This window comes from Leptodactylus fuscus, chromosome 11 (genome assembly GCF_031893055.1).
Source record: "Leptodactylus fuscus isolate aLepFus1 chromosome 11, aLepFus1.hap2, whole genome shotgun sequence".
NCBI lineage: Eukaryota > Metazoa > Chordata > Amphibia > Anura > Leptodactylidae > Leptodactylus > Leptodactylus fuscus.
The window spans coordinates 1,894,049-1,910,060 of NC_134275.1; the positions used below are offsets into that span (position 1 = coordinate 1,894,049).

At 39.2% G+C, this 16,012-nt stretch overlaps 1 protein-coding gene across 1 annotated transcript in view; it reads right to left on the reverse strand.

The window, feature by feature from the left end:
- Nucleotides 1-16,012, reverse strand: part of TENM1 (teneurin transmembrane protein 1) — a 441,834-nt gene that overhangs the window by 120,125 nt on the left and 305,697 nt on the right. Inside the window, exons 18-19 of the mRNA XM_075259290.1 lie at nucleotides 8,375-8,494; nucleotides 6,817-7,078 (exon numbers count right to left, since the gene is read on the reverse strand). Of these exons, the coding sequence (XP_075115391.1) occupies nucleotides 6,817-7,078; nucleotides 8,375-8,494 (382 nt within the window). The remainder of the gene's footprint in view (nucleotides 1-6,816; nucleotides 7,079-8,374; nucleotides 8,495-16,012) is intronic.

The window sequence follows — 16,012 nt, forward strand, 5'->3', positions numbered from 1 at the left end:
AAAACCTTGGTTTATTTATTTGTTTATTACTGTAGGGATAGAAACCATTTCCGATCAATAAGACCCCTGAACCATCTCATGTCAATAGTAATAATATGAATGGTTTTCGTGGGTAATTTATTATGTCATCCTTTTGTTGGAGACAAAGATTAATCCCGAATCATACTCAAGAAAAAAATCCTCCTTTTACTCCAGATGATGGACAGGTTAGGATTAAAATAACATTCCCAGAGAATAAGATAATAAAACTATAAATGTTACTATTACGTTAGAGTCGGGGTTGTGTCCTTTGCTTTGACGGCTTCTTCTCACAAAGTTATACAGTTAAATGGTAAATTTCCGGTTTCTTGCATCAACAAGGTTATTGAAATAGATTTATAAATCCTTTGAACTCTAATTATAGGCAATGTAATAAGTTCCTCCTAGCGCCTTCACGTGCCCTTTGCTGAGGCCACCAATTGGTCTTAGTAGTCACCTACAGTTCGGACTTCCGCCAGAAGACAACAATGAACCAGGCGGAGTGGACCATGCTGGGAGGCACCGGAGCATCGGGAAAAAATGAATATGATTTTGTTTTATTTTTTTACCTCTCCCGGACTATTTAAAATACAACATTTTTGCTTGGACAACCCCTTTAATTCATAGTGTACATACAGGTAGAGGTTACGATCATGTAATGCTTATTTACTTGTCTGGACCTTGGTGATAATTTATAACTTAACCTAACACTAGAATTAAATGTATGAAATTGTTACCTTGCTTTTCTTATATGTATTACGTGTATATTATATACTATAGTACTATGTATACGTTGCTATGTATCAGAACACATATTGCAGTATAACAATACATGACCCGAGCCTATAGGAGTACAGTACACGCTGTAAACCAGTATTTCTATTTTATGAGCAGAGTGTGAATGTATTACAGTATCGAGGCTGCTCGCGGAGCTGTAGCTGACCCCATTTGATTTCACTATAACAAAGCACTCTCTTGTTTTTATCATACTAGACTGAGCACAAAAACCTGGACCTTGCTGTCCATATAACCCCAATTTGCGGTGCGATTTGTTGACCTCTTTTATTTTCTTGTGTTCTAACTTTTTCCATTTCACTGTGTCCATCCCATGAATTTTTAAAGTCTATTACAGCACTGTGTGTCCATTAAGTGAGCCGTACAAAACCGAAGCCGAAACAACGCTCTTACTTTTATTGTTTGAGCCATAAGAGGCGAGGTTAAATGACAAGAGGCAAAATACAATGGGCTTTGCTTTATTGGGATTCAACAATTTAACAATGTTTACTTCTAAATGGTTTATTGCGGCTCCACTACAAACGAGATGAATCCTAATAACTTCATTTACATGATACATCTACTTTTTTATCAGAATGTGTGTGCTGAAATGAATTTCATATGTATCAGCCAATGTCTACCATGGGAGATGCAATGCACTAATGTAGATCCAGCACTCTTGCATATACATATATATACAAAACTGTGACATTTGTATTATGTCACATCCTATAATAAAGTGCTGCCATTTAATTCTACTGACAAACCTGCATTCTATCCAGTAAGTTACTAAACGTTTCACAATTTTAATATACGAGATCTACTTTTTTGCTGTACTGGATATACCAGTCCATGAGCCAATCAAAGAACCGCACACTATTGTAAATGTGGACACTGAAGATTCAGGGGAGCGCTTCATTTCATGTGTTTTCCTCTCACATTACAATATGGTCATTTTGTAGACTGACTACATACAAGAATACCTTTACCAATGCTTCTCTTAGATATCTGCTCTATATATCCTTTTTTGCAATTGTGACTTTGATGTTTCCAATTTTGTAGCAATTTTATTATCTCTTATTTTTATGCATACATCAAACATTGAGGGTTAGATCGCATCTGTAGAACAGATTCACACACACCATGCACCCGTTTCTAAAGGTTGTAAGGGATTAGACTTGGTTTCACCAACTAGTGCCACTTTTGACCACGGTTTTGATCTGGTATTGCCCCTCAACTTCTTTCAATTAAAGGCACTATCACACCCAGATCAAGAGATGAAAGGACATCCAGTGGAGCCCACCTTAGCAAAAAGCAGCCGATATCAGCTGGATTTTACATGGGTTTAACCTCCGTGATTGGGTATTGCAAAGTTTGAAAACCGTGCTAATACTGCAGCACAAAATTTCAGCTTTTAGGAAATGGGACCTTTCACCAACTTTTCAAATTCACGTTCTTAGCATCTATTAATATTCACTGTTCCACTGATTCCAGCACAGTTGGAGTTTTTTTCTCTAGCTCCCACCATTCCTGAGCAACAAGTGCAGGTAGTTTTGGTGCCTGTTATGGCATTGAATCTCTGTAATGTTAGGAGGATGATGTCAGGCAGGGGGTGTGATCAGAGTCAGCCAGTGTCACAGCTCAGAATCACACCCCCTTGTCTGCTCCTTCCTGACACTGCCCACTTGACAGTACAGAGACTAAATAGTATATCAGGCACCAAAACTAACAGTATTGATTGCTCAGGAATGGTGAGGGCTAGAGAAAAAGCTATGTGTAGCCTTAGTTGAAAGTAGTATTTTTTTGTATAAGAAAACAGTTAAATTGTAATCTCTTACAACCCTTGGATGTATAGTATGTTTTATGTATCTATGTTATGTAGGTGCAGGGCAATATAGCTAGAATTAGAAAATGAAAAGCATTCCTAAACCTTCAAACAACTTTTGATTTTCAGGCCTCATTTATAATATACCATATTTACAAATAGTTGGTCCTTTCCACTTCCTTATTCTTTTCCATGATTCTATTAGGAGTTGAATCTGTGCACTGCTTTCACTAGGAATAAAGGTGGGTGGGCTCTTGTATAATACAGGGATCATTTCAAACAGTTATATCTCAAATATCACATAAAAGATGAAATTCTCATCTAAGAGATAACACTAAGACTTTAATTCTATCTATATTAGTTCCTGAGATATCACCAAAACCCCTGTCAAGATTGACATAATAATATGTATTTGCATCCACTCCCTAACTGTGTTATCAGCAGCCGATATCTCTGAACGTAACATAGATAGACCGGCAATCCAATCTTTCATATGACACCAGAAGCAATGTCTTCAGTTTTATATTGGATGAGATATATGTGTTTAAAGTGACCCCTTCCAGCTTCAGCTTCCCTGCATTACACACAAGCACATATATCCCTGTACTCCATTCAGCTACAGAGAAGAATAAAGAAGGGACGGAGATGGATTTCTTCACTAGATATCATGGAACCAATACAAAATACATTACTAAAGTATATAACAATATTCTTTAATGACGCTAATGCTGCCAGAAAATCAGAAGTCGTCATATGCTGTAACATTTCAGCAGGGTGAGTATTGGCATTGACGTGTTATTCAGCACCATTATAATATATGTGATGGCAGGTCCCACCTTTAGCTCTGACCTTTCATTTTCTCATGTTCACAATATCTTGCCTCTGCATAATCCACAATTTAGCTTCATAATTTCAAAATGTGCATAATATGCTTTTATGTAAATGGAGGCAGACGTGCACAAAATGAGGCATATTCTATTTATCAGGTTTTGTGTAATATTAATGAATAAAACTTTAGAGAAGAACCTAAATGAACGGACGGTGTGATCATGGAAGACAAAATAATAATCCATAATATGTAAACATATAAAATCAATAAGACTAATAATAATCTAAGAAATTACAAGAGCGGTTCCAGTAACAATGGCCTTTGTTCCATATGCAATGTTAATATTTCCCGCTTACAATATATTGCTACAATGTACAATATAAAGGAATAAATAAATGAAATGACAGGGATAAAAAATAAGCGCGAGATTGGCCGTGTTCAGAAGTTACCATCTGGTCTAGATGAAAAGTAGGTAGATGTATTTGTGGCTGGATGCAACGGCCTAGATTTATGTTATTGACTGTGGAGATGATAAAAGGGAAGAAGCAATAAGTGTGTCAAAATAAGAGGATGTATATTAAGCCTGCATGAAGTAAATCTTAGGGGTCAAACTCAAGGATTGCACAGTTCTATGGGCTTTCTTTGAGATTCATCTAAGAGCTAGAGTGTTATTTTGTAGCAGAAGAAAAAAATGATACAAAATACAATAAGCACAGAACACTAGAAAACACAGAAATTCTGCGCAGGAATCTCACATGGAAAACATTGGGGGTTTTTGTATTACAGCCTTGATGGTTTTGGAAAATATAAATGTAACATTTTACCATAGACACAAAATGTATTCATATAAAAATAGATGTATTGAAATGTGGCGTCTTACAGAAGGGATTTTACAGTATGGTCTAGTAAATCTCAATAAGTTCTACCAGTATAATACACTGCAATACGAGGGAATTTGTCGCCAGAAAATGACCTATTTTTAAAGCCAAGTTTTTATATTCAACATGTTCAACATGTTTTTTTTAATCATTTTTTCAATTTCAATATACAGTATAATCAGATAAATAAATAATATATAAATATATATGCCAAATAATAGACTGACACTCAATGATAATTCCGTAGTGGTTTTCTTTGTTGCACTCGCCACCTTATTTTACCTTATTAAAACATACAAGATTACAATAGCCAACAAACAACCAATAGCACAACTTAGATTCTTAGTTTATTTAACGCGCTTTCTGGTTATTACTTTTTCTACTACAATTATGCAGATTAGATGCAATCTCCGATAAATTTTCCATTTCTAGACTCTCCACTTGACTGGTTTACACTGATATTTAATTGTTAGTTGTTAATTGTTAGACGGTAATTGGTAATAATTAGAAGTTTACTAGAGATATTTTATATGCCTCAAGCTAAATCCCACAGGACAGAACATCAATTTTCAACAGCTGAAACTCCAACAGTTAGCGGATTCCCTGTGCCGGTACTCACTATACTTTTATAAGGGGCCACAGTCTATTCAAGTTGGGACAAATACTGCAGTACTCACTATGGCCACTATAAAAAGTATAGCCAGCGAGCAGGTCACACCACATGGAGAAACAGCTGATCTGTGGGATTCCTGGCAGCTGGACCCCACTGATCTGAAATTCATGTCCTTAAAAGGACAAAAAAGCTGGATAATCCCCAATCGCCCATTCAATATTAACCTGAACGTGTTTCCTGTCCACTAGTAGCCTGTCCACGAGTAGCCTGCACATGTCACCTGTCCACTAGTAGCCTGCATGTGTTGCTTGTCCACTAATAGTCTGCATGTGTCGCCTGCCCACTAGTAGCCTGCACGTGTCCCCTGTCCACTAGTAGCCTGCACATATCACCTGGCCACTAGTAGCCTGCATGTGTCGCCTGCCCACTAGTAGCCTGCACATGTCCCCTGTCCACTAGTAGCCTGCACATATCACCTGGCCACTAGTAGCCTGCATGTGTCGCCTGCCCACTAGTAGCCTGCACATATCACCTGGCCACTAGTAGTCTGCATGTGTCCCCTGTCCACTAGTAGCCTGCACATGTCACCTGGCCACTAGTAGCCTGCATGTGTCCCCTGTCCACTAGTAGCCTGCATGTGTCCCCTGTCCACTAGTAGCCTGCACGTGTCCCCTGTCCACTAGTAGCCTGCACATATCACCTGGCCACTAGTAGCCTGCATGTGTTGCCTGCCCACTAGTAGCCTGCACATATCACCTGGCCACTAGTAGTCTGCATGTGTCGCCTGCCCACTAGTAGCCTGCACATGTCCCCTGTCCACTAGTAGCCTGCACATATCACCTGGCCACTAGTAGCCTGCATGTGTCGCCTGTCCACTAGTAGCCTGCACATATCACCTGGCCACTAGTAGCCTTCACATATCACCTGGCCACTAGTAGCCTGCACATATCACCTGGCTACCAGTAGCCTGCATGTGTCGCCTGTCCACTGGCACCTGGAGCCTGCTAGAATGGATGATCGTTGTGAAGTCTGGGTGTCGGACCCTGATAGATCACATATTGATAACTTTTCCTGTGGATAGGTCATAAGCATGAAAATTTGATTTGGGACATTGATTAAATGGGTTTTTCTACTGTAAAAAAAGGTGTCATTGGGTTTATCTTGGGTTAAAAAAAATAGTTTCTACTGTTGTGATGTGCTTGGGTTCTTGCAGGTCCATATTTCCTGTTCCCATGGCCAGGAATCCTTGGGTTACTTGGCCAGTCACTGCAACGTTTGTGTCAAGCAACTACTGCTGCGGTAATACAGGAAGTAGAGACCAGTGGAGAACTGGGTACCATTATAATGGCTGCGTCAGGGATTGGGGAGTATAGACTATTGTAATTTGTTAACCCATTTGCAGTCCACTGAGACCAATTTCTCTTTGGTTGGAAAACCTCTTTAAGCTTTTAATGACTCAATGAGGGATAAGAGAGATTAGAAGAGATATTAGAATGATAGGGTGCTTTCCTTTTTTCAAGCAAATGTATCTAAACAGTTGGAAAGTAGTGAATGAAGGTTACTGGAAATAATAGAGGCGTTGTTACACTGTTATGTGGTGAGGGTCACAGGCACGGGCTATTGGGACTATCACAGACTGCCTCATTACTGAAAGTAATCCATCCCCGGGCACAGCTTTGTCACCAGTGTCATGGTCTGTGGTCAAATTCCTATTTAACATTGCGCCGAGACTGTTGCTTAGTAACAAGGAAGACTAGGGCAACTATTTTTAAGAAACGGTAAAAAGGCAACATTTGGTTACTTGTAAGGAATCGATACTATAAACATTCTAAGTGGAATGTAGCTACATGTCTATAAAGTGTATTGCCGCTTAACCTACCTGGAGCTCCGGGATGACCGGTCCCCTTTGTGAACACGATCCAGCAAATGTTGTTAATGGTGAAGGAAGAACCACAGGGTTTGGGTTGATAAAACTACTAATATCACATAGCGGGGCCTCGGTCTCTGACCTCTGCATCACCACCTTGTCAACCACAATAAATTTATTCCAAGGAAGCCACAAAGTCCTCTTCACGGCAATGAAGGGTGATCTTTCAAACAGCAAAGTGATAGATATGCCACCGAGAGTGACAAGGTCAAAACTAAAAGAATAAAAGAAAGCAAGATACAATAAGTGAAAACGGCAAATGTATTATGATGTTACATGCTTAGTATCCGTGCAGACTGCAGGCTATATAGATATCCCTAGCACAGAACTACAGAACATTATGGTCTATGTCTATTAAGCAATCATTCTAGTTTACATTCTAGGGTTATTTTTGTTTTGTTTTATTACAAAACTGTCTTTACTTCTTATCTGATTCTTTCTCTTAGTACTCTGTACACAAGCAATGGGCTCTGTGGAGGGTGAAGAAGAAAAGGAGAAAGATATGGGATATGAGGCTGTCCAAAGCATTAATACATCATTTCTATCAGGAGAAGGCTGGATACTAATATCTGACAACCCAGCTGTGTTGTGAAAAACAGCGGTCTCTATACCTTACTGATGTCTCTTTTCCTTCCCCTCTCCATAGAGTTCTATTGTATAGATTTGGTCAGTGACAGAAAGTAGCAAATAAGTGAAGACTCAGGCACATTTCTCATATAAAGTATATCGTTTATTTTGTTGATACCAACTTGAAAGCAATATATATCTACAACTTGAGATAAATGAAAAGCATTCGATGGGTAAAGCAATAAGCAAGAGATTAGTTATTTTTTTATTTGTCATCCCCCAACCTATGTCCTTGGTGAAGCGGTGGGTTATTTTAACCCACTGACATGTATGTAGGTCAGCCAGATTATAGATGAAGTCCTACTGAGGTCACCTAGCTAACCTTTCCATTGATTTGCCTAGGAGTCAGAATACTTCCAAAACTATGGAAACTCAATAACCATACAAGGAACCAAATAAACCCAAGTGATAGTATATAATCTATACCAAGCCAATATCTATACTGGAAATATATATATATATATATATATATATATATATATATATATATATATATATATATATATATATATATATATATATATATATAGCATGAGTGTTGAAGTGCCAGAGGCTATCTGGTCAGTTTCCACCTCCATAAAACAGTTGCTAGTTCCTGACTATATACAATAAGGGTCACGTTTAGCTATTTTTTATAGAAAGCTATGCTCACAATTGGCCATACAATGCATTCAACTTCAGAAATAATGGATGTCATTAATAACGACTAACGTTCAATATGTGATGGTAAACCATGGCTAAACTTTTCATGCTATATTCTGTTTATCTCATACATACTAGTCAAGAACCTCATGACAATGGGCCCTATAATAATAGCTCAGGATTGGCATATAAACATGGAAATGTCCAGCATTACTTGACTAATGGAAAACATCACTTGTACCTTCCATCTTGACGACTGATTGTATATCCATAGTCGTTGTGATGCACAAAGCTGACATTGACGCCTACCAATGGTGTCCCGTCCACAGCGACTACTTGACCTCGAACTACACAGACACGACTAAAAGAAAGAAAGGGAATTATTACCACTAATCAATCCATAGATACTAAACATAAATATGTATAGTGGAGAGGAAAGACACTTAAGAAAAGAGAACCCAATGTCCAATAAAACTGTGAATACGCAAATAATCCCTTGATTCTGCTCTAAACCATGGGAAAAGTCGCAGAGTCTATATCAAAGTGCGATAATCATACTTGGTGCGATAAGCCTTAGGCGAAGGGGTCGCATCCATCTGGGGTGATGGGTCGTGAGGTAGAATGAACAGTAGGATTGGAACCTATAGCTCAGGGGTAGGGAACGTAAGGCTCTCCAGCTGTTGTAAAACTACAGCTCCCAGCATGCATACTTGCTCTGCTGTTCTTGGAACTCCCATGGAAGTGAATGGAGCATGCTGGGAGTTGTAGTTTCACAGCAGCTGGAGAGCCGAAGGTTCCCTATCCCTGCTATAGCTCCTAAAAACCCAGGTACAGCGCCCTCCTCTTCAAGTAATCAACAAAGATGCTTCGAAATAGAAGTAATTTGGGCTTTATTGGGAATGATAATGCTTTTCGGGGTATGACCAATGGTATCGCCTTCATTTCCGTCTTCTTCTCTAATGGTTAAATTTAGCCTTGCCCTGTGATTGACAGCCGGCTTTCCTATCAGGTCCAGGGCGGGTTCATTCTCTCTATTTATGCTTGGCTCACATTCACATAGGTGCTTGCTATTGCCTTGTGCATGCTGGCTTTTCTCTTGCTGTTTCTTCTTGTATTCTGATTCTTGACCTCTGGTTTTCCCTATTGACTACTCTTTTAATTATTGATTTTGACACTGCATCGCTGAACTGTTACTGACCCCTGGCTAGTTGACCTCCCTTTGTTGTTATTTGTCTTGTCTGCATTTTCTGTTTCACGTATATAGGAAGGGTTTTGTCGTCCAGTTTTCGCCTGTTACCTAGTATAGGACCAGCAAACAGGAAGGGACATTGGGGGTTTCAGACCAGGGCTCACTGTCTCTTGTGCCCCTTCCTCCAGGGTTTCCAGCAGCTACTAGGGAATTTCTGTTCCAGCAATTTCCTAACACCTACGTCTGATTGTCAGAGAGCCAGTATTTGGAAACATACCCTAGAACACGTTATCATTACCATCACTTTCTAACAAGACTCCGCACCCACTAAAGTGGTGGGCTGTTACCCGATCAGGTGCAAACCTTCAGATTACAGAATCACTTTACAGAAATATTATATCAGATGTAAGGACTTTTCACAAGTTCTCAGCCATTCTAGATTGATATGACCAAAGAAAGGACTATTGGAATTGGTAAGAAAAAAATCTGCCTGTGTTTTCTACTGTATTCCAAGTTAACACACTTTCAAGCAGTTACGAAGGGACACAAGAAACAGGACAGGAAATAGGACAAATTATCTTATACGCTTAAAGGAATTCAACAGATGCCCCACAGAAATAATTGTTTAATCTAACAAAAATCTGCATTCTGTTACCTTACAAATCTTATCTGATTATATCCTATAATTCTTCCCTACAGGCATAAGCCCTTCCCGGAGAGAAGATCTGGTTAGATTTCGCTCAGAACTAGAACAACATCCTTTTGCCACTTCATTCATATTAAAGAGATCTCTCGTACAGCATTTCTTTATCTGTAGAAATTTCCGGGATGCCTGACCCCATACAATGTCATCTCTGAACAGAAATGAGTCAGTTTTTTTTTTTGTGGCTACATAAATTGTAATTATAATCCATAGAAAACCACCCCATTGGATCAGCTCGATGCCATCGCTAGATACATTTGTTTAAATAGCAACTTGGCTTTGCGGTAACTTTATATCAAACTGTATATGTAAGAAAATACTGTGAAATCTCTGAGACATCTACTCAAAATTCCAATAAAAAGAGGTCTTCTCGAGGATGGTCTTCTAAAAGTAGATAGCTGTTATGCATAATGTATGGTAGAGCACAAAATCTGGTCTGGATAAGGGGGTGGTCTTATCAAAGAAGTGGTCTTATGGAGAGGTTTCACTCTATTACTAATCAGAGCTATAGGGAATTTAGTTTCTCAGCTTCACGCTATGGGCTGCTTTACATGCCATTCTGTCAGCTTCTGCTTAACCCATTCATGCCGGAGGATGAAATTTTTGAGTTGTGTGCTATGACGCTGCCGTTCCAATAATGCATAAAAGGGTTAATGATACATTGAAGGTATACAAGGGAAGATGGAGTAGAGGGAAACTAACATTAGTATTATAAGAAGGTAATATTACAGTTCCTATTTATGGGTCCTACAATTAAAGCTGGGTGACAACTCATTGAATTACTCAAAAATTACACATTTTGGCAAATTCAAAGCTTTTGGACTCCATCAAAATGGTGGCCATAGTTTTACAGACCAGAAAAAGACAGAGAAGAAGGATCACATGACTCTAGCACATCACGAGGAACCAAAAGTATGGGTCAATGGATGAGTGCTAGCCATATACAGAGGCAGCAGCCATTAAACGAACATTCTTTACAGGCCATTCTTTATGTTGCCTTCACTTTGGCATTGGTAATATCTGGAAAGTAGAGGGGATGGATACAATCCTAGGAGACCTTAGAACCTTTCAGGACATTTGGGGCACTTTAGCTTTGGATGTATTAGATTGAATAGAACCGGGAACTACATTTCTACAGACAGCCTTCCAATGACTTTTTGCTCGTTGTCCCTCTTCCCACCATTAAGCGTGAATCCAATCCATGGAAACACTGCTTAGCAAAAGGCAGAACCTTCCGAACTCCTGAAATGTTGGATTTAATAAGTAATTGGATCCCTCATAATATAAGAATTCAAGAGAATCCTTTCTTATAACTCTACATTGGACAGTTCCTCTGTTATTCTGCCCAGAAATCATGGAAATAAGTTGGGGCTGTGTCCATGTCCCTGCACATTTTCTGACTACCCAAGTGTGCTCTTAGTGTCAGATTGTGTACGACAACTGGAACGGTATTTGTCTTTGGAAATGGTAGCAACCAGTTGTCAATTGTCAATACATTGCTAGGAGGAATTAAAGTGAAATGGAAAGATGCTGAATTCAAAGAATAGATGCTATAGAATTCAGAATTTGTCTGTGGATCATACAAGTATTCGTTAAATAGACGTTTCAGGTGTCAGGTCTTCTTTAAATTCTGTCCTCGGCCCCTCTTGTCTTGACTCAGAAATAGCCAAATGAAAGATATTCATCTCCTCAATTTAGTGCCATTTGTACTTAACTATCAATGCAAAAAGCATCTTAGAACTATGAAAAGCAGGATATGTTTCTAGCTAGCAAGTCAAGGGAGATAGGTAAATGCACATAAATTTAAGCTAAAACTCGTCTCAGCCCCCCCTCCCCGCTCTCTGATGAATTACCTTAGTATTGCAGTCAGCAGCAATACATTTGTATAGCAAAGCAGCACCTAGAGTGGGAGTTCTAGGAGATAATTATTCTGCCATTATCTGTCAGATATGAAAAGATAACACCTCTATACACCAGTGAATGTCTCAAAGCTGAATTTAACAACCGTCTTAATGCCTAGTTCAGTCAAGCTGAAACCTTCGCATATACGTGGTAGACTGTAATGTTTTCTCACATATATTAAATTAGTTTTTTATTGATCCCAGGCCCTTATAACCTAAAAGACCATTGGGACCAAATATAATAACCCTTGATAGGTTTTCACAATACTAGACTGGGCGTTCTTGCAGAAATGACTGTATCTATGAAACATATTATTCTACCTACTACGATCCCTCTCTCCAGAAGTCTGCAGATGTGAAGACGCTCAATAACCTTTGGTAGCCAGAAACATACTGTGAACCCGGAGACGTAACACATCCATTATTATATGCCTTGGCTCATTTGCTTTGCTCCGTTTCCAGTCGACTCTCCGTTGCCCTGTTTAATATTCCACATATAATGCAATGCCCAAGTTCCTGTGATAAATCCATCACAGCCATCATTATTCTTTGCATTATCTTGGCGCTCCTTGATGCATTTATTTTATTTGCCATCATTCATACCTTGTGAACACAGACTTGTCTTGGATCTCATATTTTACATTCCATGCTGAGTTACAACATTTATAAGAGGTTGGAGATTTCTTATTCTATGTGCATTAAAGTGTCTTGGCATCTCCTGCACTATAAATGTATTTATTTGCATTGCATAAGCAGCATTTCTTCTCTCCATTGATTTCTTCCTGTGATGATTATGTAAAATAGACTATTTTGATGCTATGCACCACATTAGAGTATATATCTATCTCTATATTAGACAACATTTCCAGTTAACGATTAAACTCTATGTATGTGAGCTGCATTATTTATGTATTGTCTCCCAGTTTAAGACATGAAGGCTACAGAAGCCAGTGCTAAACGCAGTTATATGGAATTATAATTGGAAATGTAATAGAAGTATCAATTGCTCCAATAAATATTCGATACATTGCAGTGCATTGTGTGTTGGATTGGTCATTGCTGATAAATAAAACTTATATGTGCACGACCAAACAGAATATATAGCAGATATACTGATATCTTCAGCAAAATTGTCAAGGCTCCATTTATAACTTGCAGTAAGGTTAACATACCCCTAGTCATAAACAACTTTGCACAAATAAATAGAACAGGTAAATAGAAGAAACTTTGCAACATATCTTATTAAAGAAATATATTTAATTCTCCACTTTTCAGGCTGAGTTACATAGAAGTCTATGGAGTGGGGAGCGGGAGGAGGAAGTTACTGGAAAAGACTCTCAAATAATTGCTGCTTCTACATGGAAATATCTTTTGACACTGCGATATCTCCCAGATAAGACACAACACTGCACAGAATGGGACTGCCAGATTGGAGTCGGGAAGGAATTTTTTCCCCTCAAGTGGGGCAATTGGCATGAGCCTCATGGGTTTTTTTTTCCTCCCCCTGAATCAACACTGTAAGGGATTGTAGGGTTATAGGTTGGACTTGATGTAACTATGTAACAAATAAATCCATGAACCAGCTAACAGCGACCTCCTCTCTCCATAGACTTCTGTGTTGTAGAGCTGGATACAGACTCAATGTAAACAAACAGTCCAATTGACGATAAGGAGAAGAGCAGTGTAGTAAGTGGAAAAGCAAGCACATTTCTGTAATAGTTATATATTCATTTATAAAATGTTGTCTAGAACTGATGGTATGCTGTAAAAAAAATTCTAGACCCGGAAAATTCACAGAAAAATAATAAAAATTTCCAGCCTTTCCTATCATGTTACAGTTAAAAGGAGAGCTACATAAAGAAATCTTCTCAATGTGTCGTAGACGCACAGCCATGTCTTCCCTCCATCTTCTCACTTTCATGTGACTGTCCGTGCCATATCTGAAGTTGAACAAAAGGCTTGTTATCCCTGTATTCTCTGCAAAACCCCACACTCTACACCAGTCACTGGTGTTAGGATTCAGATGCAAGGTAAGAAATTTACTGGGCTGACAACTGCGAGCAGTAGAAAATGCTACTTGAAGGTAATACACTACTGCAAGCCAAGATCGGCCTCAGACACTTTCACCAGAGCTCCTTGCAAGAAGAGATAGACTTTTGCTGAATCGGAAGACCGAAATTGTCACCAGAACAGAAAGTGTATCACAAATGAACCCACTGCAGCAGAAGCCAAACACCAAATGCACACACTCCTCACTGGGGCAGAATCAATGGAATGGTCATCAGTCATGGGTCAGCAGTTGAACAGGGGAAGTCATGAGATGAAGACAAAATCCAGAAAACCAAGCTAATAGTCGAAATCGATCAGGAACACCAGAATGAAATCACAAGACAGAGAGGAATCCAAGAACACAGCCAAAAGTCAGTATCAGAGCAGCCAAATCAATGTCAGGAGCCAAACAGGAAGTTGCAAACTAATTAGGCAGCACAGCTGGGCGAGGAGGGAGTGGTTTATAAAGGCATGCTCAATCAGAACTCCAATGAGATGTGGCCAGTGTCAGAGATCAAAATCACACCCATTGCTTGCTAATGCCTGACACCGACCAACTAGCTTTACCGAACCTACATAGTATAACATGCACCAAAGCAACAACATTGATTTCTCAGGAATGGTGGGGGATAGATAAAACTGTGCTGGAATCAGTGGAGCAGCAATGATGCAAAAAGCTGAACTTGGTGAAGGTCCTCTCTAAGCCCTGCCCATTTGCCAGTATGTGGCCAAAGCTGGAACAGGAGATTAGCACCATTGTTCTCTGCAGGATTTTTAAACTATGTCAGGATCATGAAAAACAGACTGACAATAGTAATGACTTCTGTGTTTCTCCTGTACTTTTAGCTTTCATTTCTGGGTTTAGTGTTCCAAAATCATGGGAAAAACTGCATCATAATACACGAGAAGTCTTGTTGATTGACAATGGGGCTAATCCTCACACATATCCTCAGCAGAACTTCTGCATGGAGGGCACACGTAGAATTTCAAACTGTTGTACGAATATAACCTAAATGTTCTCTTCATATCGTAATGGGCTCCCCATGTGTGTTCAGGGTTTGCTGGTCGCATAGGATTGACTTCCTGGCAATTGCTTGTATTTTACAGGATAACATTTCTGTCTCTATTACTGCTGAGTGCAATGGCCTGCTGACATCCCAGCCTATCAGCATCATAGGGAGCTCGGAAGCTGTCAAATCTGTCATATCAGGTCAATAGACATGCAGTCAGCCTGGGAGGCTATTCTGTAATACAGGCTCAAAAATACAGCTGCAACATATGTGTGTGAAACTGGCCTATGAGAACACTGTGATTGCGGTATTAAACTATGAAAACCAGGGATAAAGACCAATGGTAGTGGAAGGAAAACAGGGACAGATTGCAAAGATTTAAGATTTGTTAGAAATATCTTCTCCAACCCACATACATAAAAGGTGAAAAAAGAAGCTGTGGACTATTGCAGGGGTAGGGAACGTACGGCTCTCCAGCTGTTGTAAAACTACAACTCCCAGCATGCATACTTGCTCTGCTGTGCTTGGAGCTCCCATGGAAGTGAATGGAGCATGCTGGGAGTTGTAGTTTCAAAGCAGATGGAGTGCCGAAGGTTCCCTACCCCTGTACTATTTGCTCAGAGTTCAATGGTATCTGCATGAATCTGAATTCTGAACATATAGATCTTATTATGGATAACTACTTGTACTCCATTGGTCTACATGAGAAGAATCTGGATCCAATATTTGCATTTCACTGCTTGTTTACTTTCTATGGAGTAAATCCAATATTCACATTTGACAGTCAGGTGAATTTCCGCGATTCTAGTAGAATATATGTTTACTAAATACCGTAGAGCTGCAGAATATTAAACACTATAAATAATCCCGGGATACGGAATAATCTGTATCGGAAACATCACCAATAATAAAATAAATTCTGTGCATGTGTCTTTCTTAATAACATTGCATTATTTCATGGTTTTAGATGATTCACAGAACAATAATCGTTAATATCTTATCTAATAAATTCTAACGAAACCTCTTC